The following is a 25,918-nucleotide window of genomic DNA, read 5'->3' as shown; positions in this document are numbered from 1 at the left end:
ACATTGCCAATGCCTCCTACGTGCTAGGCAAATACTCTACATTGTGTGTGTGGGTTTTTTTTTTGTTGTTGTTTTTTTTTTTTTTGGTGGGGCAGGGGATTGAACCCAGGGCAAGCACTCTACCAACTGAGCTATATCCCTAGCCCCAATATGTTGTGTTTTTAAGAGTAATTGTTTCAGGGTTTTAAGCAGGATGGTGATATTTGGTTAGATCACCTTGATGGCTTTATAGAATGGCTATGAGGCAGAGCAAGATTGGAAGCAGAATATTCTATTTCATTAATTCCAGGAGGTACTTTGTTTTTATTTTCTCTTTCTTTTGGCATTTTAACAGGTCTTAAATTGGAACGTTTCACTATAGCTATTACTCAGACAGCAGTTGTACTGTATTTATCATACATGCTCATGAGCATCAAAACTTGCAAAAAGGGTGTCTGAGGCTTGGAAGACAGAAGAGGAACAGGAAATGCTGTGTTATCTGTCCTTCATGGCATGCACACAGGACTACGTCGTGTAGAAACATCTAAAACTGAGTCAAAAACATGATTTATTAAGAACTTCTGTGGCCGGGCGCAGTGGCGTACGCCTGTAATCCCAGCGGCTTGGGAGGCTGAGGCAAGGAGGATCACTAGTTCAAAACCAGCCACGGAAATGGTGAGGCACTAAGCAAATCAGTGATACCCTGTCTCTAAATAAAATACAAAATAGTGCTGGGGATGTGGCTCAGTGGTCGAGTGACCCTGAGTTCAATTCCCAGTTTAAAAAAAAAAAAAGTTTATGTGAAATAAACTTTATCTTATCAGTTTCTATTTTCCTTTTTATGTAAGCATTAGTGAAAAATGATAAAATCTATATGCATATGAACCTACACTTTCAATAAATGTAAAAAATTCTAAGTGGTAAGAAACACAGTCATAATGGTGAGTTTTATAATTGATGCCCAGGAAAGGGATAATAGAGAATTATTTAAGCATTAAGGGAAAAAAATGACTGGGTGAATTTCCTTTGGAGGAGGGGTTAATATGAAAAGGGAGGGAATCTAGGATGGCTTCAGGTTTCCGGTCTGCACAATTAAATCGACGTGGTATCCTACCTGGAGGAAGCAGAGACGCAAAGTTGGGAGGCGGGGGGGGGGGGGGGGTTCAATTTGGATAGGCTATATTGAAAGAAGTAGAACGAAGCCTTTCGTATTAGATTTGGTCTGACTGCATCTCGGAATTTGGCTCCGGGAGCCGAGTCTGTTGCGTTCTGCGACTTCAGGGCTGTTGGTCAGAAGCCGGCGGCTGAGGTGGAACGCGGAGCAGGTCTGGACACCAGGGATGTGCACACACAGCTGAACCTCCACCTGCTTTAGGGACTCCAGCTTCTGGGCTCCGAGGATGGGCGGGCCCGCGACTGTCAGCGCGAGCGGCCTGATTGGCTGGAGCGGCCCAGACCCAGGTCAGCGATTGGTTGGGAGGCACTAAAAAAGCCTATCGCAAACTGTTAAGGCCGCCCTCCAGAGGGCTGGACCATATTTCCACCCCGCCCTATTACTGAGCCCGACAGGTAAGCAAACTACTCTTGTATTGGTCAGTGAAAATCCTGACCGCAACCGCTCCTTTTCGAAGTCGGTACGAGGGGAGAGTTTTGATTGGCAAATCTGAAGGGACAGGGCGGGCTAGAACGGCTGTACTTGGAGACGACTCTAGGCGTGGATTGGACTGGATGTTGTTAACGGTATCCGGGAGGCGTGGCCAGCACTAATAAAGCTGGGGTCCGGCGCGGCAGCTGCAGTAAGTTGCACCGCAGCTAGAGCGCCTGGTGGTCAGTGGGAGGCGGAGCTCCACAGTTCCGTCCGATTCAGCCGCAGCGTTTCTCCGCCGGGTGTCTCGCCGCAGCCTCCAGAGAGGAGTTGGACTCTCACTCCTGTCAGAAAAATGTGAGTTGACTCTGTTGTAGGGGGCTCCAGACCTCCTTGCCAACTCTCACCCCCAGCGCCCTACTCTGCGGGACTGAAAATGGCGCATTGCAGCAGCTGCAGCGACGCGGGAACTTCACCGCGCACCGCCCCCAGACCGCCCCCACCCCCGGAGGGGGACAGCCCCCCATTCCTGCATAAACCACAGCTAGTCCCCACGGGCGGGGCAGGGGTCCCACATTCATTGCACCCTCTCTTCTGAGTGGCACTTTATTCTAGTCTCCGTATAGTGAAATCCCAGAGAGGGCGAAGGCGGGTATGGAGAAAGGTAGGGAATTTGAAAACCCTATCATGTCGTCTGAATCTGTACTTAGAGCGTTTGGAAACACAGTCATGGGTGCACCTGCTGGTGAGTAATTCGGATTGCCTGAGGTCTCTGGATTTGTGTGTGCCCCTCACCCAAAGTGTGATGTACCGCGTCCTCAAGGCCATAATCAAAGCTCCAGAAACTTATCTGCCAGTCCCCTTTCTGAACTGCATGCACACCTGGCCCCCGCTGTGCAGTTCAGAAAGACCCAAGGGGCAGTGATCCCATGCAACCATTCATCCTAAGGCCACCCTTATAGGAGACCCTTTTCTGTCACCAAGTCCTAGCCAAGTATTTGGAGGAGAAATAGGGAGAACTGAACAACCTCCTCTTTCTCTGACATGCAGCGTTTAGTCTCCAACCATCTTCAATATCATCCCCTTCCCAAGATCTTGAAGGAGAGCTATGGCTAGACCAATTAAGTTCTTCCCTCTCAGGACCACAATATGTTTTAATTTATTTTTTTTTTTTTTCTGATACTGCCTGGAGTCCTGTCCTAATCCCAGGTGTATTTGTATTTCTTCTCATAGGGACTTAAAAAAGGGAAAGATTTACTTATATTACATAAGAGTTATAACTCTTTCTGGATGTGGTACTGCTGAGTGTTCTACTTAATTCCCAACAAGTAGTAAGTGAAGTCAGTCCCCCAAAGGCTGTATAGCCGTTTCAGTTTTTCCTCTTTGATTTCTGCAGTTTTAACTATAGACAATATTCTGTGCATTTTGGACAAGCCCTAAGACATCAATTATTTTCATTTTGGGGAGGGGGATCCTTCTCAGCTGACTGGTTCTAGATATTATCCATGTGGGATGAAAGGAAGGAATGGAGAAAGCATGGTGGCTACCAGGGAATCACAAGGTCTTTGACCTTAATCTTGTCATTGGTGCCACCATCCTGGACTACTTCCAACACCGGCTGCTACTTACTCATTGAAATTTCTGCCTTCAGTCTAGAATCAGATTGCTTAAATATCTCAGTACCAGCATAAAAGTCTTAAGGCTCCCAGGGCTTTGTATCTTTCTTTCCTTTGCCCTCTTTGTGACTTGGAGGGAAATACAAAAATGATCCCTTAAATGAGGAATAATCTGCTAGTATAGCCTCTCTAACTGTCTTTCTTTATTTTTAGACTGAAAGAAATTCAGTTAAGAAAGAGGAGCTTCTAGGTATTAAGTTCTATTGTGATTAATCAAGGAATTTCCTTTTTGGTGACTTTGTGATGCATTTATTCTTGGACTCCTCTGGTGAAGTATGTTTTTTGAGGTTCTCCCTCTCTATGAGCTATGGAAATTTGTATTCTTCAAATTTTAGAGATCGTTGCCCACCTGCGTTTTTTTCCTTGGCAGAGAAAATCTCAATCTTTAGGTTAGACTACTTGGAATTCCTTAGCAGGTAAATTTAGTTTCCATGTGTTGGGACTGGGAAAGAAGTTTAGCTTGAAGACCTCACTGGATTATTCCCTCCAAAGACTAAGGTATGTCTTAGCCTCAGTTGGTAATGCAAGAGAAACAGTTTCCATGGGTAAGGTAGTATAAACCAAGATTTCTTTTTGGGACACAGGAGACTAGGCCAGTCTCCTGAGACTGCCAAATCTACAAAAGGAAGGTACAGAATGTCTGTGGTGCATGTACATCGAGAACTATTTCTAGCATTATTTTTGTTTCCTGTCTATGCTCTTGGAACAGTTTCCACAACTAATGCAATTGCTTTGTGCCTCAGATTCAATCTAAATGAAACCCCTATCTTCTCTGCCAAAAACAATGCAAACAAACAATCCTGACTCATTCTACCTACACAGACTTTGCCTTTGGCGATACTCCAAGTTGTCCTTGTAGCAGCACAGATATACTAGTCACCAGGTGAAACATAATCAATAACTAGATCACTATAAGTAGAGTTAGTCAGCTTGCCTTTCCTTTTATGTTCAAACTTTGCATGTCCTGAGGGATTTGTGTTTTCTACAAATGTCTCCTATCTGTATTGAGTTTTTCCATTTGTCTTCATGCGAAGGCTTTTGACAACCTGGGAAATGCCTTTTAGGCCAAGGCTGGCACATTTGTCCCTGAAGCCATTGTATCAGAAGATGGGCTTGAATTTGAGTCAGAGGTTAGCCCAAAACAAGATCTCTTAATGGTATTCTTCGTGTTGTTACATCTAAATATTGTTACTGGCTCTTTCATCTTTTGTTCCTTGCCTGTATGCTGCATCTCCCTACTTGATATTGCCAAGGAGCTAGAATCCCTTCCATTTGCTATAACCTAATCATAGTTGCTGGGGTGGAATTAGGTGAGAATGCATATGATTCCTTTCTTGTCTTGGTTATTTTGTGTACTCTCTCCACTTCTCTCCATAGGTCTGCTCCAGCTCAGCCACCCACTGAAGGGACAGAAGGGACTGCCCCTGGTGGGGGTCCCCCTGGCCCTCCTCCTAACACGACCAGTAATAGACGACTACAGCAAACCCAGGCACAGGTGGAGGAGGTAGGTGGATTCCCATCTCTCTGAGAGTTTCCAAATCATAGAAGTTTAGAAACAAGGGAATCTCTTGTCCACCATAGAAGTTTAGAAACAGAAGGGAACCTCTTGTCCATTCTCTGTTTTTTTTTTTTTTTTTTTTTTTTTTTTACAGGGGGTTAGTTAAAGACTCTGAGAGGCAAAGCATCTCTTAGATGGGTCCAGACTTGCGATTCCCAAGTTGTTGTTCTTTCTCCTATCTCTATTGGGAAGCGTAGCAGCCTTGTTTTTGCACTCCTCTTAGGTGGTGGATATCATGCGTGTGAATGTGGACAAGGTCCTGGAGAGGGACCAGAAACTATCAGAACTGGATGACCGAGCTGATGCCTTACAGGCAGGAGCATCGCAATTTGAGAGCAGTGCTGCCAAGCTAAAGAGGAAGTATTGGTGGAAAAACTGCAAGGTGAATTTCCTTGTCCTCTCTCCCTTCTTTTCTTGTGCTTCCACTTGTAGAGGACAAGAAAACTCTCAGCTTCTACATTCCCTCTTACTACTGGTGCCAAGTCTCTGCCTTGCAGGGTTCTTAGGAGGAAAATCTGAATACCTTCTCCTTGAGATGAGTTACATGTATTGGCCACCAGGGTAGGCTAGAGTATTCAGAACCACTTACTGAGAAAGTGAAAGTGCTACCCTGGGGCGTTTAGAATATTTAAGTACCTTTTTCCCATAGGAGTCTCAGGCAAAAAATTTTAACGGGAAGTTTCTCTGACACAACCAACAGCAACACAATGATTCAGGTGTAAATACTCCTGAAAATTTTTGGAAATGCACTACACATTTCACAATGAAAACCAAACTAACTGAATATAAAGATCTAAAGCCTGCTTCTTCATTGGAATTCCCTTTAAAGCCCCCAGGCAACAGGAACTAAGCCAAAAAGGAGTGAATTGCAGATCTTGTGCTGTTTCTGAAAAACTACAGACATGGTCGTGGGATTATGATCCTATGGGAAGCAAAGGATTAGGCCTGAAAGGCATGCTCATGTCTGGGTGATGAGTGGTTTCTTCCACTGCCCAAAGAATAGAGGAAATTCAGTTCCCAAACCTCTGGTCCAGCTTTTTTCCTTCTTCCCCAAGTCCAAAGGCTCATATTTTGTCCATGTTTCTTCAGATGATGATCATGCTGGGAGCTATCTGTGCCATCATCGTGGTAGTTATTGTAAGTAAGTATCGCTGAGGTTGCTGATGGGGTGAAGAGGTGGGAAGGTCCCGGAATCTTCTCCCAGCCCTGCCTGCCTGCCTGCCTGCCTGGGGAGTGGGGCTGCTCTGACTGAGGTATGGAGACTGCTGCTGGGGATCATACCTGGTTTGGGAGGGAGGAAGGGTAAAGACAAGGAATTTCCTTGATAGACAAGCCTTCTCCTTGTAAGGCATTGTGGGGAGATGGCCCCTTCTTTTCTGAGGAAGTGGGGCTATGCTGTTTGTCACTGGCTTGGGTCAGAGGGAGACCTTGGGGCTGGGGCACCTGCAACTGAGAGACTTGAACATCTAGTAACTTGATGTAATTTGCCCTCTTGTTTTCTCCTGTCTCTTTTTCTTCTCCATCTGGGACTTCCTGATTCCTGTGTCCAGTCTACTTTTTTACTTGAGAATGTGCCACCCCTTCCCTGTTCTCCATTGCCATTCAAGCTCATGTCCTTCTCCCTCTGTTTGCTCTCTCAACAAACTTCCCCATCTGCCTTTCTCCATCCCAGCCCAGGCTTCTCCATCATCCATTCTTCCTTTTTTGTTGCATTCATTTGCATTCTGTCCCTCAATACTAGAAATGCTGCTCGTGGTACAGTCTTGAAGTCACTACCTAAAGATCAACAGCTGACGCCTCCTTCCTTTCCCCTTCTCATGTACTCTTATGTTCCCCCATACCCTAAAGGAGTTGGCTGCCAAGGGGAGGGAGAATAACTGAGGTGAAGTGCCCAAGAAGCTGGTAAGGTTGTCGGGGAGAAAAAGGGTATTGGTGTCCATGAGTGTCTCCTAGAAAGGCCAGGTCTCTGGCAGGAGGGGACCATGAATAGTTGGGAAGTGGTGGCTTGCTCAGTGCTGCACTTGCTAGCTTTTCTCCTGTGCCAGGCCTTTAGAGAGCCCTGGGGTTTTGTCCAAAGGCCAATCTGGTCCTAGTGCAGTACCCTTTTAGAAAATCAAGTCTGTTTTTTGCAGTTGATAATCTTTCAGCCCAAGATTTTCTGTGTCTTTCAGGAATCTTATAGTCTTTTACTTTGTTCTCTATTAGCCTGGAAAACAAGCACTTGTTGATTACAAAACTACTAGGAGACTCTCATTTCCATCCTAGAAGCAGACCTATTTGCTTCTAACTGGAAGGAGCTGTCTCTCTGATGTTTTCTGCAGCATTCTATATTGTTCATGAGGGCATCAAATAATTGCAACTAGCCAGAGTTTGGTGCTTGTGATTTATTTTAATCACTGGAATAAAGAGAGAATACCTGTTATAGAGAAACAGTAAGTCAAGGGCCTAATTTGAGAATAACAGGCTTTCAGGAAGCCACTTCTTGCCCTCTCTTTAAAGAAGGTCCCGTATCTCCCTTCCTGTTGATAGAGAAATGTGAGACTGCTAGAGGTAAGGTCCTACACTCCCATAGAATTCTTTTCTCCACACCATCCCTGTGAGCCCTGGTTGATTATAAAGATTTAGAGAAGTCCAGTAGATCCACTAACTCAGACTTGGAGTGGGAGGGTTGAGAGTCTGTGACAGGTGTATTTTTATATTGTTATACTATCATGGGCCCCTTGCATCTGGAGCCACCTCTCTGTTCTTTCTGCAGTATGCTCCCCTTCTGAACTGCCCTTACCCATCTGAATCCCACATTGCTTCCTGTCTTTCTCCTCTTTGCTTGCTTTGTGTGCATAGACAGTGGAACCTGAGGATGGGAGCTGCTTAGCCTACCTTGGGGGCTACTGCTGAACTTCAGGATAGCATGTTACATGGGATAAAACTGAGGTGCTAGGGGAGGAGGGAAGGCTGGGAACGGGAAGGGGAAGACCCATAGCAGTGTTTCCCTCTGTCCTCTGGTCCACAATCAGAAAGAGTCTGAGGCCATGCTGGGCTGGGTCTGAATGCCCGCTTTCCATGCAGCAGCATTTCATTGTGCAAAACCATACTTCCTTTCTTTTTGCCCCCTTTCCCATATTTCCTTCGTCCTGCCTAGGGCAGGACTGAAGAGCTGGAAGAAAGCAGTCAGTGTACCCTCCCAGCGTCCCCCTCGAAGGTCTCCACTCTCCTCTGGGCTCCTCCTTGCCTAATGCAGGGGGTCACCGCTGGAGAAGAACCACCACTGTCCAAGATGTGTCCCCAAGCCTGGAGCAAATTCGCCCTCTTGGCCCACCCAACCCTATCATGGGAATTATTTTCTGGGTTTCTGTCCCTCTTGAGGCTCACCAAGTATAGTTGGCTTTGCTCTTTTGGGGGTAATATCCCTTCTTTCTTTCTCATCCCACCCTGAATCCTCTTCTGTGTCTTTGCTCTCCCACTTCCCTCCCACCACCCATGTGCATGAGCAAATATGCAACTAAACCCCGGGACTCTGCAGTCAAATGAAGCCGAGTTTCCCACATCCCTTTCTTCAGTTTGCCATGAGATGATGTGGGGTTTCCACTGTGTGTCTGTCATTACCTCTTTGTCTTTTTTCCAAACCCCAATCTCATACTTGTATAGAGTAATAACAGTTGTACTTCACCAAAGGCATGTGGCATATTTACCAATTTCATGTATTCTGAACAAAGGCAAAAAATACAACTAATTCCTACCACTAAACTGGCTTGGTTGTTGTTTGGGTTGGAATAACTGGTGGGGTGGGGGTGTCATTTCTTTCTACCAGTCTGATGTTGCTAAAGGACAAAGGGCAGCATATGTGTTTGAATGGTTTTCATGGAGATTAAAGGTTTGTGTGTTGGCAGAGGAAGTGGTCTGTGCTCTCAGCATTTAATACCTAAAACAGCTTGACTCTTGCAGGTGCTGGTGAGAGGAAGTGACAACAGGAAGTTGAGTAGGCACATCACGCTGGCAAACAACTACGGGTTTTGGGCCTCCCCATCTGCCTCCTTCCTAGTCTCTGGCCTGCCTTTCCTATCCCTGGGGACGTGTTCACATGTGACCTCCACCATATACCTTCTCCTCCCATTATCCTCATGCAGTTTTCTTTTGCTGAGTTCCATTGTACTGACCAGACACATTGTAGCAATGAACAACAGGAAAAATCACTTCCCCACAGCTGATGGAGTGAGAGTTTGTAGGTATTCTGAAATTCCTGGCAGTTGTCTGAAAGATCAAAACCTTAGTTGCAGTTCAGGGTTACTAACACAAAGCAGCAGAGATGAAGCCTTTGTTTCATACCTTTAAATATTTTGCAAGTTGGAGTAGTTTTGGGGTCAGGGCTTAATTGGGACCAATTCAGAGAAAGACAGGAAAATGGAAAAGCTTTGTCTCAGTGGTCACAAAGGGCTTTTATTTTTGACAATTCGAAATTGTGTGTGGCGGCCCAACCCCCACCCCCTTATTCCATTGTCCCTTACTTGCTCCTTTCTCTATTTCTTCTTATTTTTCTTTCCTACTACCTCAACTCAAATATGGCCCTTTGGTGTTAACCTCCACACAAACATTCTTCCTCCCTTCTTTCGGTTGTTTCTCTTGACACATCAGCCCGGGGCACACAGTGAAGGAAGGCAGAGCCCTGTGTAGAGCCCGGGCCATTACCTGTCCTGTCTGTCCTCCTACCTCCAGACCTGGATCCCCCTTCAGGCTTTTCTCTGCTTTGTGATTCATTGTGAAGTCCTTCTGAGACAATATGACTACTCCATCTTTATAATTGGGGCAAAAGAGTATTTACTCAGAATGCTTCAGAGTCTTGGCAGACTTTGGTGAGGAAGCTAGGAGAAAACAGAGGGAACAAGATTAGTTACCAAAAGCAGGAGGCTGTCTGAGGTGGGAGAGGCAGCTGGAATTCAGGAAGTCTGGGCTCCACCCCTGGTCTAGGTGGGGAGGTGCTCAGAGTGGGTTGATTACAAGCAGGTTGGGTCAGGGACCAGAGCTGAGGGGGACCAGGCACTTACCTTGCTGTCTCTGAAGCCCCAGGAACAGTAGTGCAAGAAGGAAAAGACTGCTGGCCAAGATGACTTCAAAGGCCATTCTCTGCTCTGTAGGTGAGAGAATATGGGCAGGAATCATCTCTTGTGCTGAGCCCTTCTTGCTGCCATTATCCCGCCAGGGAAGAGAAGCACAGGCGTGTGTGTTTGTTACTCTCCAATGAAAGAGCTGGAAATTGTGCATACAGCAGCTTCTGTATTTGTTCAGTATTGTCTGGTGTTTACATGTTACTCCATACAGAATTCTCTTCCTCTTTCTACCTCAGTGCAACATTTAAAAGGTTATTATTTTATGAGGGAGATTTAGATTAGTCATTGACTGTTAAACTGAGATTTTGTAAATAGCTGAGAAATGGCATGAACTGAGATAAGACCCCAGTTTTTTGGGAAGCCCATAATCTAGTAAGCAATCAAATAATGTCCCATGCTCCTAATGTTTGTGTTTCAAGGCGTAGATTCTTTCCTGTCCCTTATTTGTTTAAGACCTTTCACCAACATTCTGTGACTTTCAGGATGAAATTCCAGTTTGAAGGACCATGGAGATAGCAAGGTTTAAGTCTGTAAGGGGAGTCAGCCTGCCTGTTTTTCACATTTTTATTAATAGGTGACATTGGGAAAATAACATCTGCAATTGCCAGCTTACACATCTATAAAATGGGTGTTGTGCTGGGCAGGAGGATCACTTAAGCCCAGGAGTTCCAGGCCAGCCTGGGCAACATAGTGAGATCCCATTTCAATAAATAAATAAGTCAATAAAACAACAGTTATAATATATGAGGTCATACTTAAAATTTAAGTGCTTCACACAGTGTTTGATTCATGTAAATGCTCAATAAATAGAATTCCCTCTAGTTTCACAGCCATTTCCCCCTTTTCCCATATACCTTTGGCTCTGGCTGTACTAAACTACTTACAGTTCCCAAAGTTTTCAGTAGGATGTTTTATAATTGTATCTTCACATGTACCATTCTCTCTGTCTTGTGTGTTCTCTTCCCCTTAAGCTAGCTGACTGGGCTCAAGTGTCTTCTCCGGCTCATCTTCCCAGTCTACCTAGTCTTGTCTCTCCAGCTGTACTAAGCTTCTAGAGGGCAGGATCAGGAATCCTTCAACCTTGATCTGCAATCCAAGCACATTGCCTGGCTCCCTGGAGGCTGAGATGGAACGAAATCCCAGGTGATGTGTGGTGGAAGCTGTAGAGGCTACTACCTTAGGAAAGACAAAGCCTGGGGCAGAGGCAGGAGTGTGAAAAAGCTGGGATGGAACAAAGCATAGGGGCGGGAGAGCCATGAGCCTAAGCATGGTAGTGGAGAAAAGAGGATACCCTTAGTACCTGTGTGTGGGGCAACCCTGGTGCTGGCCTTAAGGGGCTCCTCCAGGGAGATGTGAGTGACCTGGCAGGTATAAGTGGCGCCTTCAGGGCCAGGTTCAGCCATTAGGGACGAGGAGATGCTATAGGTGCCAGCCATGCTTTGCCTGAGGCTGGAAAAGAAGGCACCAGACACCTCAGCTGGGGCTCCACCCAGCTCCTCTCGGATCCACGTCACCACCACGTCCAGAGGATAATAGCCAGCGACATTGCAGATGAGAGTGGGCGGCAGCACTTCATTTGCCAAGCTCAGTCGAATTTTGGGGGAAGCTGAGGAAACAATGAGGAATAAGATTCCAGAGGAGTCCAACTGGGGCCAGAAGAGGAACCTGAAGCCTTTTTGTTCCTGTTGAGAATGAGAGTAGGTAGTGGAAGCTGAAGTTTCTTCCTCAGTGGTATTCCAAGGGAGGGGGGCTTGAGGAGTCCACCTGAATGTAGGCCATAAGGGGGCACATTTTCTAGAAAAGCAATAGTAAAGCCAATTAAAATTTGGCTGGCTGGCTTCCTTTTTTTTCTAGTGATTGAACCCAGGGCCTCACAGTGCTAAGCAAGTGCTCTATCACTGAGCTATACCCCCAGCCCCTTTGGTTTGCTTTACATTGTTATTACAAGTCAGCAATTTTAAAGGCTATCAGTGGCAAAATACTCTTTTCTGGTCAGAACCATTCCCTCCACCCCTCCTTTAGTTTGCTACTGCCCCTCCTTAAGATGTGGTCCAAAAGGACCAGGGTGATTGCAGATGGCCCACCAGGGCAGGGGAGCGGGATCCTGGGCTGGATATTTCTTGCTGGATTTATCTTGGAGTCTAGTGGGACACCTTATCCAATGCCATCTGTGCTTATAGGTTGAAGGCAGCATTAGGTTGTAGTAATAGTCTGCCTCTCAGGAAATTGCCTTTGTGTTTGGATCCCAATCTGGAAAACACTCCCTAGAGGCATATTCCTCTGTCCAGGATAATTGGGTCCTAGCCTTACCTTGGATATTGAGCTGGATGATTTGTTGAGCTTGGTACTGAGAGGTGGTGATCTGGCAAATGTAGGTCCCCTCATCTTTTAGAGAGAGGCTGGGGAGGGTGAGAGAGGCATCCCCGGCCATAAGTAGTTCCTCAGGCTTCAGGGTAGCACCCTGCCGCTTGGCCTGCCCCTGCCCTTGCCCTGTCATCCAACTGTACACCAGCTGGCCACTGCCCTTATACTGCATCCGCCACTCCACGCTGATGAGATCCAGGCTTGGAGCCATGGAAAAGCCACAGTGAAGGGAGGCTGAGGATCCCAGCAGGAAATTCAGGGATTGGGTCAGTGTTGTCACCTGGAATTCCACTGTGGAGAGAAAAATAGATGACTGTGGATTGCTTCCTCCTTGAGGTTACCTGGTCTATGAGTTGTGGACATACATCTGCCCCATCCTGCCCTGGGCAATGAACCCTCTTGAGCTCCTTTCCCATCAAAAATAACCAAAAATGGGACTCTGGAATTGGCAACATGGTATACATGGAGTTCTGAACCATTTTGGTGTCACACTAGATGATTTGATGAAAGCTATGGACCTCTCACCAGAAAAAAATGTACATGCAAAATTATGAGTTGCTGTTGACTTTCAGGTAAGAATGATCAGAGTAGAACAAACAAGCAAACAAAAAAACACACAAAAACTCCAACAACAACAATAAACCTGTGGAAATCTGGTTCTTCCATGTACTAGTTATAAGTCCCTCAGTATTGATAAGCTCATCTGTTTAAGTGAGGTTGCTATGAAGACTAGGACCTTTTACCCCTGACCTATATCCCCAACGCTTTTTATTTTGAAACAGTTTTGCTAACTTGCTTAGTGCCTCACTAAGTTGCCCAGGCTGGCCTGGAACTTTGTGATCCTCTGCCTCAGCCACCTGAGTTGCTATAGGCATCTACCACTACACCTCACTCCAAACCTTTTTATTTTCTGAGACAGGATTTCGCTAAATTTGTAATTCTTCTGCCTCAGCCTCCAGAGTTGCTATAATTGTCTTGAAGCACTAGATCAGCCTAGATTTTTCACTGTGGGAAACTGAGGCTTTTTTTTTTTTTTTTTAGTTGTTGATGGACATAATACTTTTATTTATTTATTTATTATGTGGTGCTGAGGATTGAACCCAGTGCCACACACATGCCAGATGAGCGCTCTTCCACTGAAACCACAACCCCATCCCGGGGCTATTCTAAATATGACTTAATATGAAATGGACAGTATACATGAATAGAATAGTCTCATGTGTCCTGTTTCCCCACAGATAAAAATTGTCTCCAGTTTTGAGATAGGTTTTCTTAGTGCTAGGACTCAACAAGTAGGTGCCTCCCAGCATTCTCCTAGGGACCTATGAGTTTTTAGAAAGAAAGGACCACGAAGGCCTAGGAGGTACCCTGAGATGCTGCCATGGGAGATGGAAGTGGACTTGTTCTCTTCCTTCTATCTTCCCATCACTCACCATTTTAAAAAAGCAAAACTTCCTTTGTGCCTCTTGTATTTTTTTTTTTTGGGGGGGTGGTACTGGGGATTGAACCCAGGGTCATGTGCAAGCACTTTGCCAACTGAGCTATATCCCCAGTTCCTCTTGTGTTTCATTTTCTTACCTGCAGTTCGCACAGTCCCCTGGGGTAGATTCAGCATAGGTTGCCAGACAGCTCCATTCTCACCATCCCCAAGAGTTTTCATTACCATGGAGACACTGGGTCCCCCTCTAGATATCTGCACGTTGATGATGAACCAAGCTGCCTTCTCAACAGTGGCTTCCTGTCTGACTTGGAGAAAATAGCGGGAAATTTCACAGGTCATCTCTTTCCCATTGCAGTCAGCATGGAGTAAGGCCTCTGCCTGCGGAATCTGTACTAGGTCCACTGGGGAGAAGAGTAGCACACAGATCAGTTTGGCTGGATAATACAAAGGCTAATGGGAAGCATGTATAGGAGTATAATCAGAAACTGGGCTGCGCCAGGGGGGCTGCCCCAGCAGGGTCAAGAACACACGGTGGAAGGAGGGCTTTTACCTGAGGCCTCAAATATAATAGGTTGGTCATCTTTGTCCACTGCACCATTTTGGAAATCAGTGAAGCCTTCCAGGGAGCCATCATCCAGCACTGGCACCTGCTTCAGCACAAGCAAGGCCTTCTCCCTATTCCCACTGCTGACAAAAGCCCTTTGGTGCCCACCTTCCATCACCAAAAAGCAGTCTAAGATAACGTCCACTGCCCGCCATTGCCTTTCTGTTGCATGGGGTTCTGCAGAGAAAAAGCTAGGGTGAGAACCCTCTTGCCCAGAAAGTCATTCCACACTTGTTTCTCGTGCCCATCCCCCAAACTATGGACTTATCAAGGGGTAAAAATTGTCTTCAGGTCCTAGCTGTCTGTCTCTATTCTTACATCATATACAAAACCAGGTTTCTGGGAGGCACCTGCTACTCTAGGTAAATACTTTGTGGTGTGAATTATTTCAAGTCCTGGATCTGCCTTGCTTAAAGGGGTTTATATTTTTACTCTTATTTCTAACTATGAAATGAAAGACTGTCTTCCATCAAAGAAATTCTTAGCAGAAACAAATCAATGAGCAAATACTGCCAACAGAAGAGAGCTGGGTCAGTCGCTGTTGCTAGGGGTAATACCAGCCAACCTCAAAGTTTTCCAAGCAGCCTTCTGAGTCTGCTCTGCTTTCCGCCATTAGTGTGACTTCCCCTCCCCCACCAGTGATCACCTCCCAAGTGATTTCCTAGCCCAGGGAACCCCCTTCTCAAAAGTGTCAGCTTCCAGGCCAGTGCACTCTCTCCAAAGAACAGTGGCTCTCCTGACACTTCCACAAACGGACCCCTTTTTTCTTTACCCCTTTCCCAGCTGAGTTCTCTGCTCCTCCCCCTTCTCCCTTCGATATAATTGATGTCAGCTGCTAAGCCTTTAAACTATTGGGCTTAGAAGGTGATAGGAAACAATTCCTGGCCTCTTTACCCTTCTAGAATCTTGTGGCTACCTGGGCCCAGCATTTCCCTGAGCTAGTGCTCCCAACTCACCAGTTCTTGCTGCTCCGGACAGAGCCAAACAGAGCAGCAGACACCACCCCGCCTTCGTGTCCATGGAGGCTGCTCTCAGGCCCCTCTTCGCCCACTGTCTTTCTCACTGCCTCCCCACCCCCCACCCCCCCCCCCGCTTGCAAGCCTGGACTGAAGAAGAGGGGTTCTCCAAGTACCCCTTGCTTGGCCAATCGCCTGCTTCTGCCCGTGTGTTTCTTCTGTCTTCACTTCTCTTTCGCTTTCACTTAGAGGAAGTGTCACCGTGACTGACTTTGCCTCTAGGTGAAGCCATTAGTAGCAGCTGCCAGAGCTCTGCCGGCTGTTCTCCTTTCTCCACCCACACCCCCCCAAAAACACAGGTGATTTCAAGATCTGGCATCACTGTACTCTTTTGCTTCCCATCTGACTTAAGAAAGTGGAGCTCTAACTGTGGAAATGGGGAGGGGCAATGGAACCAGAAGCCGCCTCCACTGTAGCCTATCTGTGCCACACCCACTGTGGCCCCACCACGCTCCGACTGGCCACACACTACCCAACAGGTTGCACCGGAGAAAGCTCCCTCCCCCTCAGATTCCTGATTTGACAGATGAGCCTGGGACTGGCCTTGGTTGTGGAATTGGAATTTCAGAGAGAAAGCTGGAGAGCAGCAACGTGGGAGTCTGTCATTTTTATTTTGCCCATTTTGGGGGTCAGGGCTATAGCGTGTGGGGCTTTTGCAGCCAGAAGTGTGTTTTACAGCTAAAGCTTGGGCCCTCCCGTAGTACCAGGGCCAAGCTTGCTTAATCAGTCTTCTGTTCATTCAGTCTCAGTCTCAATTCGTGCCAGTCTTAGCAAGGCACTTTGTCAAGTGTACAGAGGAAAGGATCCCGATAAGAGGATGGTACTGAAGTAAGGGCTGCCAGGTCTGGCTCTCTGGACAGCCAGTGAGGTGGAAAGGAGGCTAGAGCTTTATTTCGACCATGACCTTCCCCTCCGTCCTCCACCCCCACCCAACGCTGGCTCAAGGGTAGGAAGCAGGCTCTGGTTTTCGGTAGTCCTCTTGGATGGGTATGGTGCTGCCCTCCTCCTCCCTGGGGCAGCTATAAGAACAAGACTCAGCAGGCTCCAGTGGGCTTTCATTTTTGCCTGCAGAAGAAGAATTAGATGAGAGGCTTGGACAGCAGTGGGGCAAGGGAGTGAGGGAAAAAGAGATAAGCAAGGGAGAGTCAGCTTGGGGAGGGCTGCCAGGAAGGTGCCAGTGAAGAGGAAAGAGTTAGGAGCCAGGTTGGTGCAGATGGGGTTGGGGAGGTTTCAGTGAGGTTCAAGGCATGGACAGCTGGGCTAAGATGGGTGTGGGTGCAGGGGCAGAACTGAAGGCTCTTATTCTGTCTCTTACTTGATCCATATTTTCTTTGTTGGAGGAACAGGGCTCCTCCCAGGGCGAAAACAAGAAACATTCCAGAGAAGATCACAAAGACGCGGATACAGTCTGAGCTACACAGGGACCTTTGAGCTGTGAAAGGCAGGGTCATATGGTTTTGGGGGGTGAGGTGGTGTAGCCCCTCAGTCCTCAACCCAGGCCTCCTGTTACCCCTGACTTTTTCCTTTCCCAGGAGACCAGTCCTCTTCTAATTGAGAGACTCTGCCTATCCCTCCTTTTCTCATCCTTAGTCCTAGGAACTTCCGGGCTGGCTTCCCTCCTGGCCTCTCCAGTAAGCATTCTCTCTGGGGGTGGGGATTAGGGCGAAAACTCACGTGGCAAGTGGGTGGGGAGAGTTGGGTCAGGCAGCTGCCTGAAATCAGCTGGAGTCTGCACATGATTGACTGTCCCGGTCTCTGGCATCTCTGGAAAAAACCGAGACAGAATGAGTAGCAGCAGGGAACCCCAGAGGGCACTTGGGTCTGAAGGCCTCTGGCACGATGCTGCCACAGGATGAGATGGGAAGGCTGTACAGGCTGGCCAGGAGGAGCTTGTCTGGGGGTTGGTGCAGTAGAGGGGAGTGCTGGTTGGGGTGTCTCCCCTACCCTCAAGTGACTGGACAAAGGGTGGCCTGGAACTTACTTTTGGTGTAAGGTAAGTGGGTGGGTGGTGGGTATGGGCCCAGGGCTTCAGATGGATGAATGGTCAGAGAGGGGTTTGGAGAAGGATCACACTCTGTACACTCTTTGTCCCTGCACTGCCAGTCCTTGGGGCAGCCACACTCTGTATTGGCAGTGATGGTGCAGTTACTAAGGAGAAGACCTGGGGAAAGAGGAGGGTTGGGGGGAACAAAGGACATACAGATGACTTGTGGGGTACACTAGCTTAATACCCCTGACTCCCATCTCAGGCCTACCTCTAGGGACATGAATCCCTTTCCATTCCCACTGTTTCATCTACCCCTGACAAGGGCCTAGCCTTCCCTCAATGTGGCCTAGTTTCTTTACTATTATTATTATTTTTATTAAAGAAGAAAGTTGGACATTTTGGAAAATTCATAGGCTCAGAAATAGAAACAATGAAAGCAGAAGGAATCTACATAATTTTCTCTTGTGCTCACTAATACTTTAATAACTTTTTATTGAAGTATAACATAGACAGGGACACATAAGTATGAATCTTAAACAGTGCAAATTAGACCCATAGGTGTGACCAGCAGCGTGTCAAGAAACAGAAAATGACTAGCACTGTTCTTTTCTAATCACTAACCCCCCAATGCTAGCTATTCTCCTGACTTCCTAATACCACAAATCAGTTGTGCCTGTTTTTGTACTGTATGGGTGGAATCAAGCAATCTGGGCTAATTTCTGTGTGGCTTCTTTTGCTCAGTCCTACATGAAATTCATCCATGTTGCAGATCATTCATTCTTATTGTTGTATATTACTCCATTTTATGACTGTCATCGTGTATTCATCCATTCTACAATTAGCAGAAGGTAATTTGGAGGGTTTCCAGTATTTAGCAATTAGTAATAGTACTTATATATATTTATTAATATATTATTAATTAATAAATATATATTTATTCTGAGGATTGAACCCAGAGGCACTTAACCACTGAGTCACATCCTCAGCCCTTTTTATATTTTATTTATAGACAAGGTCTCACTGAGTTGCTTAGGACCTTGCTAAGTTGCTGAGGCTGGCTTTGAACTCACAATCCTCCTGCCTGAGCCTGCTGAGCCACTGGGATTACAGGTGTGCACCACTGTGCCCAGTCTCTGATATGTTTTTAACTTTACTAGAGAATTACTTGATTACAGACATCCTTTGCCTTTAAAAAAATAAATTTTGCTCTAGTGTAGGGGTCAAGTGCTGGTGGCTGCTACTCAGCTATACCATGGATGGGCAGTTTTGCCCTGGGCTGGTCTTGCAGGTATTTGTGGTTGAGAGGGAGGGGCTGATTTGGAAGAAGACAACAACATTTGGAAGTTTATTAGGCTTGGTCAAGGGGCCTGGTGAGGACCCCGGAGCAGCACACTTGTGGGGACCTGGGTAGTCCTAGGAGCCCTGACAGATGAAAGAGGAGTGCAGAAAGGGAGGATGCTAAAGACTCTATCAACTCTAACAGTTTTCTTTTGCTTATGCTTTTTGTCAGGGTAGGAAGAGAGAGACATTCCTTCTTCTCATCTTTATGGTCCTATGACCTCTTTTCAGAATTCTGGCTGTGAATTGCTACTAGAATTTGGTTTCCTTGTGGCTTACCAGGAATTGTGAGCCAGCCTGTTCAAAGATCTGCAAGGGAAGAGTAAGAGCAGCCTAGGACAGTGATGAGGGGAGGACAGTGGTGGTGGTCGTTGTGGGGATCATGAGGACATCTGCTCAAAGGGAAAGGAAAGATTTAAAGAATGGTTTGAGGCTGCTTAAAAATGGATGAGGTACCATTGTTTTTTCTTTTTACCCCTGAGGTTGAACCCAGGGGTACTTTCCCACTGAGCTACATTCCGAGCCCTTTTTATTTTTTATTCTGAGACAGGGTCTTGCTAAGTTGCTTAGGGTCTTGCTAAATTGTCAAGGCCAGCCTCAAACTTGTGATCTTCCTGCCTCAGTCTCCTGAGACACTGGGATTACGGGAGTAATCCACTGCATCTGGCAGAAGTGCCATTATTTTCATTGATGAGTATCCAGAGAGTTGGGGGTTCTATTTACCATGTCTAATCTATGGGGGAAAAAAAATCCAGGCTAATATCAGGCACTTCCTCATCTTACAGGTGCAAACACTGAGATCCAGAGAAGGCCAGACTCACTCAACCTCCTTCTGATCACTTATTCTGGATATAGTCTCTCTGTACCTGGGTGTTGCCTGAGTACCGTGGAATCTATAAACTGTGTCTTACAGTGAAGGATCATGGATTGAGCCATCCTGCAGCAAAGTAAAGGGACCGAAGATCAGCTCAATATTTAGAAAATGCCTCTGTTGGGGCCTACAGAGTGAGTGGGGGAGGCTCTGACAAAAAAAATTTCAACCCTGCTGAGGCTGCTGGCAAGGAGAGAAAAGCATCTATTAACAGTCATATTTTTAAGTTGACTGAGGAATATTTTGTGTATTAAAAATGTTGCTTTTTTTTTAAAAATGTGATTCTGGAGATTGCACCCAGGGCCTTGTTCATGCTAGGCAAGCACTCTACCACAGAGCTATAGAATGTTGCTGTTTGACTGATTTACAATGGCAAAACTTATTTTTTTTTAAAGAATATAGTATTAAAAGACCTAGTGAGATCAAATACATTTGATAGTTAAGTAGTTTAGTAGTGACAGTTAAGTAGTCCTCCAAAGTGTCTTGCTGAAGAACATTAGTTTAAAGGGGCAACTTTAAAGTCTGCTATTCTAGTGTTTATGGACACATAGTATCTGGATTTCTAAGGAAGAAGGAAAAATAATAATACAGTTCATAAGCACAGTTGCATATATTATATCTTAATTTTTAAATGAGTTTTCCTAAATATTTTTTTTGTGCAAAAATGTTACTGTCTGGCTTATATTGTTATTTCCTCAGAAAGACACATTCCAAGTTCTAAATAACCAACCTACAAATATGCACTCTGAGAACACAGCTAATTCAGTGGTTGGGAGTTTCCTGTTGAAATCTGGGGTTCTAGAGCCACTTTGTTCTTTTTTTTATATGTCTTTCTTTTCTTTTCTTTTCTTTTTTTTTTTTTAAGATAGCATCTCACTATGTTTCCCAGGCTGGCCTCAAACTCATTCCTCTATTATTGTATTGATCCTGTCCATAGACCCCTTCTTGCCAGTCCTTCAAATTCTGCTTACCTTCTTCCCTGGAATACTAGATATCTCCTCACATTAATATATACCCTGCCTAGGGCTCCCCATTTTTCAGCATTGACCCCATTTCCTTTAAGTCTTGAAGTAGATAAAATTCTGACTCCTGTTCTCCTTACCCAGCTCTGCCCTCCGGCTTTGCTCCCCCAAATGCTCGCTCAGTGTCACTCCCTGCATACCCTTACCCATCTCACCAAAGTTACAGTGCCGACAGCTCTCACAATGGGGCCGGGTGTGGTGGTCTGGAGAGAAGGAGACCCCTGGTATACATGGATCACACTGAGCAGCCTTTCTTTGCTGGTCACAATCCTTCACAAGGAATGTTCCTGAGAGCAGAAGGTTCAGGATCAAGGCCTAACGAAGGTCATTTCTCTTCCCCTTCAAGTTAACACCTGCAGTTTACTGCAGGATACCTCTCATTGCTTGAGCTCAGTTTTGTCCAATGCTTCCCTTCATCTTAAACCCAGTCCCATTTTCCCACTTACCTGGCCACTACCGAGGCCTGCTCTTACCTGGCTCACACATTTGACAGCATAGTCCTCCCTGAGCCCAATAGTGCTTCTCTGGACACCTTCTGGGGGCTGGAGTAGCTGAGATCCCTGCTAGGGTCCCCAGAATGAAGAGCCAGCAGGGGGGTGGCCATGCCATGGCTCCTGCCCAGAGATATCTTTTTGTGCTCTCGTTGCTGACCACTGAGTACAGGTGCCTCGTCTTTGTACCTGCTGGGCAGTGGCCACAGTTTCTCTCTTGAGTTTCCCTGCTTCAGGTACCAAGCCAACCTTTGATGGTAATAAAAGCTCTACTGAGGTTGGTTTTTTCTTTTCTCATAGCAGCAACCTCAACCTCCTCCCCCCCTTTCCGCATGCTGAGGGAAACTCTCAGACTTGCTGTTCTTCAAAGATATCTCCTCTCCTTTCCTCTCCTTGGCTTGGCCTGCCTGCCTACTCTCTCCTTCTCTCCTTCTCTCCCTCTCTTTCTCCCTCCCTCTATCTCTCCCTCATATGAAGCATTTAATTCATCTACACCCGCTGCTTTTACAAAGGGGGTTGGATATACACAGTTTCACATCTTTCCTATTCTGAGACTTGGACATCAAGATCCACACAGGGGACCCCACATCAGTCCCCTGCCCAGTTTATAAGCTAATCCACATGCCCATCTCTCTCATACTTCTTTCTTTCGCAGAGATGCTCAATTTTAAAAAGGAAAAGGAGCCAGACTTGCTACAGATCTGCAGACTTTTCTCTGAACTCTTCAGGTCAGATTAATTTCAGAATTCAGAATATTTAAGAGTTAGAAGAAAACTAGCATCATAAAACACCCTCCTGAAGCTGGGGTAGAACTCAAAATTAAACATACCTATGCTGCAAACTATTGAATGTTTACACTAAATGGGAGGTGTAATGACTATAACTAGCTTTGTATCAATTGAACTTCTGTTTTATGGCTGAAAGAGTTATCTAGAGCATTGTTCAGAGTTGAAGACAAGGGACTTAATCTTGTGTCTCTTCTTATTACCCTCTGTGCTAGGAGGTCAAATATGCTCTCTTTTAATCTTTATGCCACCTGTGATACAGGCATCATATGCTGCCCATCAGACCCTTGCTCACCTTCCTCCTCACCCTAGTACCATCTTTATCTTCCTCAACCCTGAGATTAGTAGTGTCCTGAGGCACCTGGGGTTTCTGGCTCTGGGCACTTGGGATTAAAGGTGAGTTCCTGTGTGGGTGATCTCTTTCCTGTTTTCTCAGTTCTCTTGGGAAGACTTATTTGAATATATTGGACTCTTTGTATCCTGGGAACATGGGCTGGGTGGGCTCTCCCCATTCTTTCCCCAGTGACCATGATGTGGGATGCCTTATTTCTCTAGGGCACTTCTCATTTAGGGGCTTTACAGTTGTTTTGACACTGCTCATGAAATGTCACAGCCCTGTGGTTGCACCTGGTAGATCTGTTAGATCTGTTCTATCTAACTCTTCAGTTTCCTTTCTCTTCATTTTTTCCACCCTCTGCCTTTCCCCAGCCCCCTCTACAGCGCCTCAGGAGGGTCCATTCAAGAAGAAGCCACACATGGTTGTGATTTCAAGTTTTTCATGGAAAATCATCCTTCTCACTAAGGGTGCCTATAATCCCAGTGATTTGGGAGGCTGAGGCAGGAGGATTACAAGTTCTATGCCAGCCTGGGCAACTTAGCAAGATCTTGTCTCAAAAAATAGAAGAGTTGGGGATGTAGCTCAGTGGTAAGTGAACCCAGGGTTCAGTCCCCGGTATATAGAGAGGAGAGGAGAGGAAAAGAGAGGAAGAGGGAAAGGGAGTGGTGAGGGAGAAGTGAGGGAGAGGAGAAGAAAGAAAGCCATTTTTCTTACTATTTGGCAGGGACCACAGAGAATAATAACTATGGGACCTGAAGACTTTTCTCTCACTAACAATCCTACCCCATTCCCAGGTCACTATTAAATCTTAAACCTCAAGGCAGGTGTTGGGAGGTGGGCTAACCAGCTGACAATAGGACCTTTGGGAACCAGTGAGATCTGAGAGGAATCATGAGGCATTAGGGAGAAACTTGCTGAAGCAGGGCTTGGAGTACACTGAGAACTTACCACCTTGGCTAAACTATGAACTTCTCACTCACCTAAGGCCTCCATTCTCTGGGACAAAGCCCATCTTCCTCTTGTACTTTCTAGTTCTCCACAGGGATCAGAGCAGGAGCAGGGGCTTTCTGGTTTTCTTGGAGTACCCTGATCAGGAGGAGGAAAGCCAATTTTTTTTTTATATCTTTATTTTATTTATTTATTTTTATGTGGTGCTGAGGATGGAACCCAGGGCCTCACATGTGCTAGGCGAGCGCTCTACCACTGAGCCACAACCCCAGCCCGGAAAGCCAATTTTCTGGACCTTATTCTTTTCTGGGCAAATGGAATGACCTCATCTCTGGCCCACTGTGATCTTTGCATCAACTTCTGGTGAGCCTTGCCCTGTTCTAGGCTGGCTCCCTTCATGGTACCTTTCTCTTGTGTACAGGCCCTGGAAATGCAGCCTGCTCACATTTGCCTTGAAATTATCCACTATCATGTTCTCTTTTGGGTCAAATCTGTCCCCATGTCTGGCTGGGGAAGAGATATATGGTCTCTTCCCTGAAATTCTCTGCATTTCTTACATCTGCAAATATAGATCAACAGAAGTCCTTCTCTCTTTTTTTTAATATTTATTTTTTAGTTGTAGTTGGACACAACACCTTTATTTTATTTATTTATTTTTATGTGGTGCTGAGGATCGAACCCAGGGCCTCGCACATACTAGGTGATCGCTCTACTGCTAAGCCACAACTTCAGCCCAAGAGTCCTCTTTTGAGCAATTTGATCACTTTTGAAAGTTTCTGACCAAACCCTCATGTTGTACCTGTGTGACATAGATCTTAGCTGGAGTCACACTGCTCTGTAATATCCAGAAAACATACTCCTTGATTTCCATTCAGGGAAAGTCTTGGACGGGATAGGAAAGAGGCGGGGCCATCTACAACACAAATTCTAGGGCTAAAGTGATGTGAGGTTGTAGGTGTGAGGTGGTATCTCACTTTAGTTTTGATTCTTACTTCCCTAATGATTAGAGATGTTGAATATCTTTTCATGAGCTTATAGGCCATTTGTATATCTTTGGAGAAGTATCTAGTAAGTCTTTGGTTAATTTTTTAAAATTAGCTTTTTTTTTTTTTTGGTTATTGAGTTTAGGAGTTCTCTATGTATTCTAGATATTAATCTGTTAGCAGAAAGATGACTTGCAAATATCTTCTCCTATTTCATGTTTTGCTTTTTTACTCTTTATATTTGTGGGATGAGGGGAATGAGAATTGTTCTAGGGTTAGAATACAGGGCGTTGTGCATGCTAGACAAGTGCTCTACCATTAAGCTACACACCTATCCCTTCTATCCTCCTGCCTCCCACACTAGGGATTGAACCAAGGGACTTTCTACTACTGAGCTATATCTCCAGCCCTTTTTATTTTTTATTTTGAGATAGGTAAATTGCCAATGCTGGCCTTGAACTTATGATCCTCCTGCCTCAGCCTTGTGAGTAGCTAGGATCTATATTGTTTTTTTTTTTTTTAAGAGAGAGAGAGAGAGAGAGAGAGAGAATTTTAATATTTATTTATTTAGTTTTTGGCGGACACAACATCTTTGTTTATATGCGGTGCTGAGGATTGAACCCAGGCCGCACGCATGCCAGGCGAGCGCGCTACCTGCATTGATATCTTTAAAAAAATTTTCTTTTTAGTTGTAGTTGGACACAATACCTTTATTTTATTTATTTTTATGTGGTGCTGAGGATCAAATCCAGTGCTTCACACATGCTAGGCAAGCACTCTACTGCTGAGCCACAACCCCAGCCCCAGCATTGAAATCTTAATATTAAATTTTATGATATACACACATGGTATGTGTTTCTTTTTATTTATATTTCCTTTAAAATTTTAGTTTTCATTGTACAAGTCTTTTACTCCCTTGGCTAAGTTAATTCCTTAAATATTTTATTTATAATGCTATTGCAAATGAAATTATTTTTCTAGTGTTTTCAGATTATTCATTTTGTATAGAAATGCAACTGATTTTTGTATATTGACTTTGCATCCTGCTACTTTGCTGAATTTATGTACTAGCTCTAACAGGTTTTTTTTTTTTTTTTTTTGTGTGTGTGTGTGTGTGAGAGAGAGAGAGAGGGAGAGAGAGAATGAGAATGTATGTGTGTAATCTTTAGGATTTTCTATGCATAAGAGAATATCAAAGATATTCTGAACAGAGATAAATTTACTTCTTTCTTTCCAATTTAAATGTTTGGTACAATTCATCCAGGAAACTATCAGGCCCAAAGATTTCCTTCCTTCCTTCCTTCCTTCCTTCCTTCCTTCCTTCCTTCCTTCCTTCCTTCCTTCCTTCCTCCTTCCTTTCTTCCTTCCTTCTTCCCTCCCTCCCTCCCTCCTTCCTTCCTTTCTTTTTCTTTTCTTTTTTTTCTTTCTTTCGCTGAGGATTGAACCTGGGGCCTAGCACATGCTAGGCTCTACAACTGAGGTACAACTCCAGCCTCCAAAGATTTTCTTTGTTGGGAGATATTTGATTCCTCATTCAGTCTCCTTACTAGTTATATGTATATTCAGATTTTCTTCTTTCTTGTTATTTAATCTTAGTAGATTTTGTGTTTCTAGTAACTTTCCCATTTTATTTATATTTCCAATTTATTGGTATTCAATTGTTACAGTTATTTTCATAATCCTTTTCATTTTTGTAGAATTTGTAGTAAGACTTCCATTTTAATTTCATTTTCCCCCCCAAATCATTCTGATTTCATTTTCTTTTTCCTAACCCATCTAGCTAAAGGGTTGTCAACTTTGTTGATCTTTTTAAAGAACTGCCTTTTGGTGT

The 25,918-nt window shown here is 45.2% G+C and overlaps 3 protein-coding genes across 6 annotated transcripts; 1 reads left to right on the top strand and 2 right to left on the bottom strand.

Annotated features, from left to right (window-relative positions):
* The first annotated feature begins 1,791 nt into the window (after positions 1–1,791).
* Positions 1,792–8,529, top strand: Vamp1 (vesicle associated membrane protein 1). Of its 3 annotated transcripts, none has more exons than XM_076852581.1 (5): positions 1,792–1,921; positions 4,618–4,744; positions 5,022–5,180; positions 5,888–5,939; positions 7,938–8,529. In XM_076852581.1, coding segments are annotated over exons 1-5 (351 nt in total). In that variant the 5' UTR covers positions 1,792–1,919; the 3' UTR covers positions 7,949–8,529. The 3 variants fall into 3 exon arrangements, with proteins under 3 accessions (XP_076708696.1, XP_076708694.1, XP_076708695.1); XM_076852579.1 differs by having other exon boundaries at positions 6,349–8,529; XM_076852580.1 differs by having other exon boundaries at positions 5,888–8,529.
* A 685-nt stretch (positions 8,530–9,214) lies between these two features.
* Positions 9,215–15,354, bottom strand: Tapbpl (TAP binding protein like). Of its 2 annotated transcripts, XM_076852577.1 has the most exons (7): positions 15,266–15,354; positions 14,256–14,486; positions 13,843–14,106; positions 12,211–12,555; positions 11,201–11,506; positions 9,838–9,921; positions 9,215–9,654 (listed from the first exon to the last, which is right to left on the bottom strand). In XM_076852577.1, the coding sequence occupies exons 1-7, from the start codon at positions 15,327–15,329 to the stop codon at positions 9,611–9,613; spliced, it is 1,338 nt and encodes a 445-aa protein (XP_076708692.1). In that variant the 5' UTR covers positions 15,330–15,354; the 3' UTR covers positions 9,215–9,610. The 2 variants fall into 2 exon arrangements, with proteins under 2 accessions (XP_076708692.1, XP_076708693.1); XM_076852578.1 differs by lacking the exon at positions 14,256–14,486.
* Positions 15,355–16,028: 674 nt separating this feature from the next.
* Cd27 (CD27 molecule) lies at positions 16,029–21,267 on the bottom strand. Its single transcript, XM_076852575.1, has 6 exons — positions 21,017–21,267; positions 20,699–20,830; positions 17,307–17,486; positions 17,000–17,089; positions 16,641–16,757; positions 16,029–16,390 (listed from the first exon to the last, which is right to left on the bottom strand). Exons 1-6 carry the CDS (start codon positions 21,150–21,152, stop codon positions 16,266–16,268), a joined length of 780 nt encoding a protein of 259 aa, XP_076708690.1. The 5' UTR covers positions 21,153–21,267; the 3' UTR covers positions 16,029–16,265.
* Positions 21,268–25,918: the final 4,651 nt, after the last annotated feature.

Source organism: Callospermophilus lateralis, chromosome 4 (genome assembly GCF_048772815.1).
Source record: "Callospermophilus lateralis isolate mCalLat2 chromosome 4, mCalLat2.hap1, whole genome shotgun sequence".
Taxonomy (NCBI): Eukaryota; Metazoa; Chordata; class Mammalia; order Rodentia; family Sciuridae; genus Callospermophilus; species Callospermophilus lateralis.
Note: the sequence above shows the minus strand (reverse complement) of the source record. Positions and strands in the feature narration are given on the sequence as shown.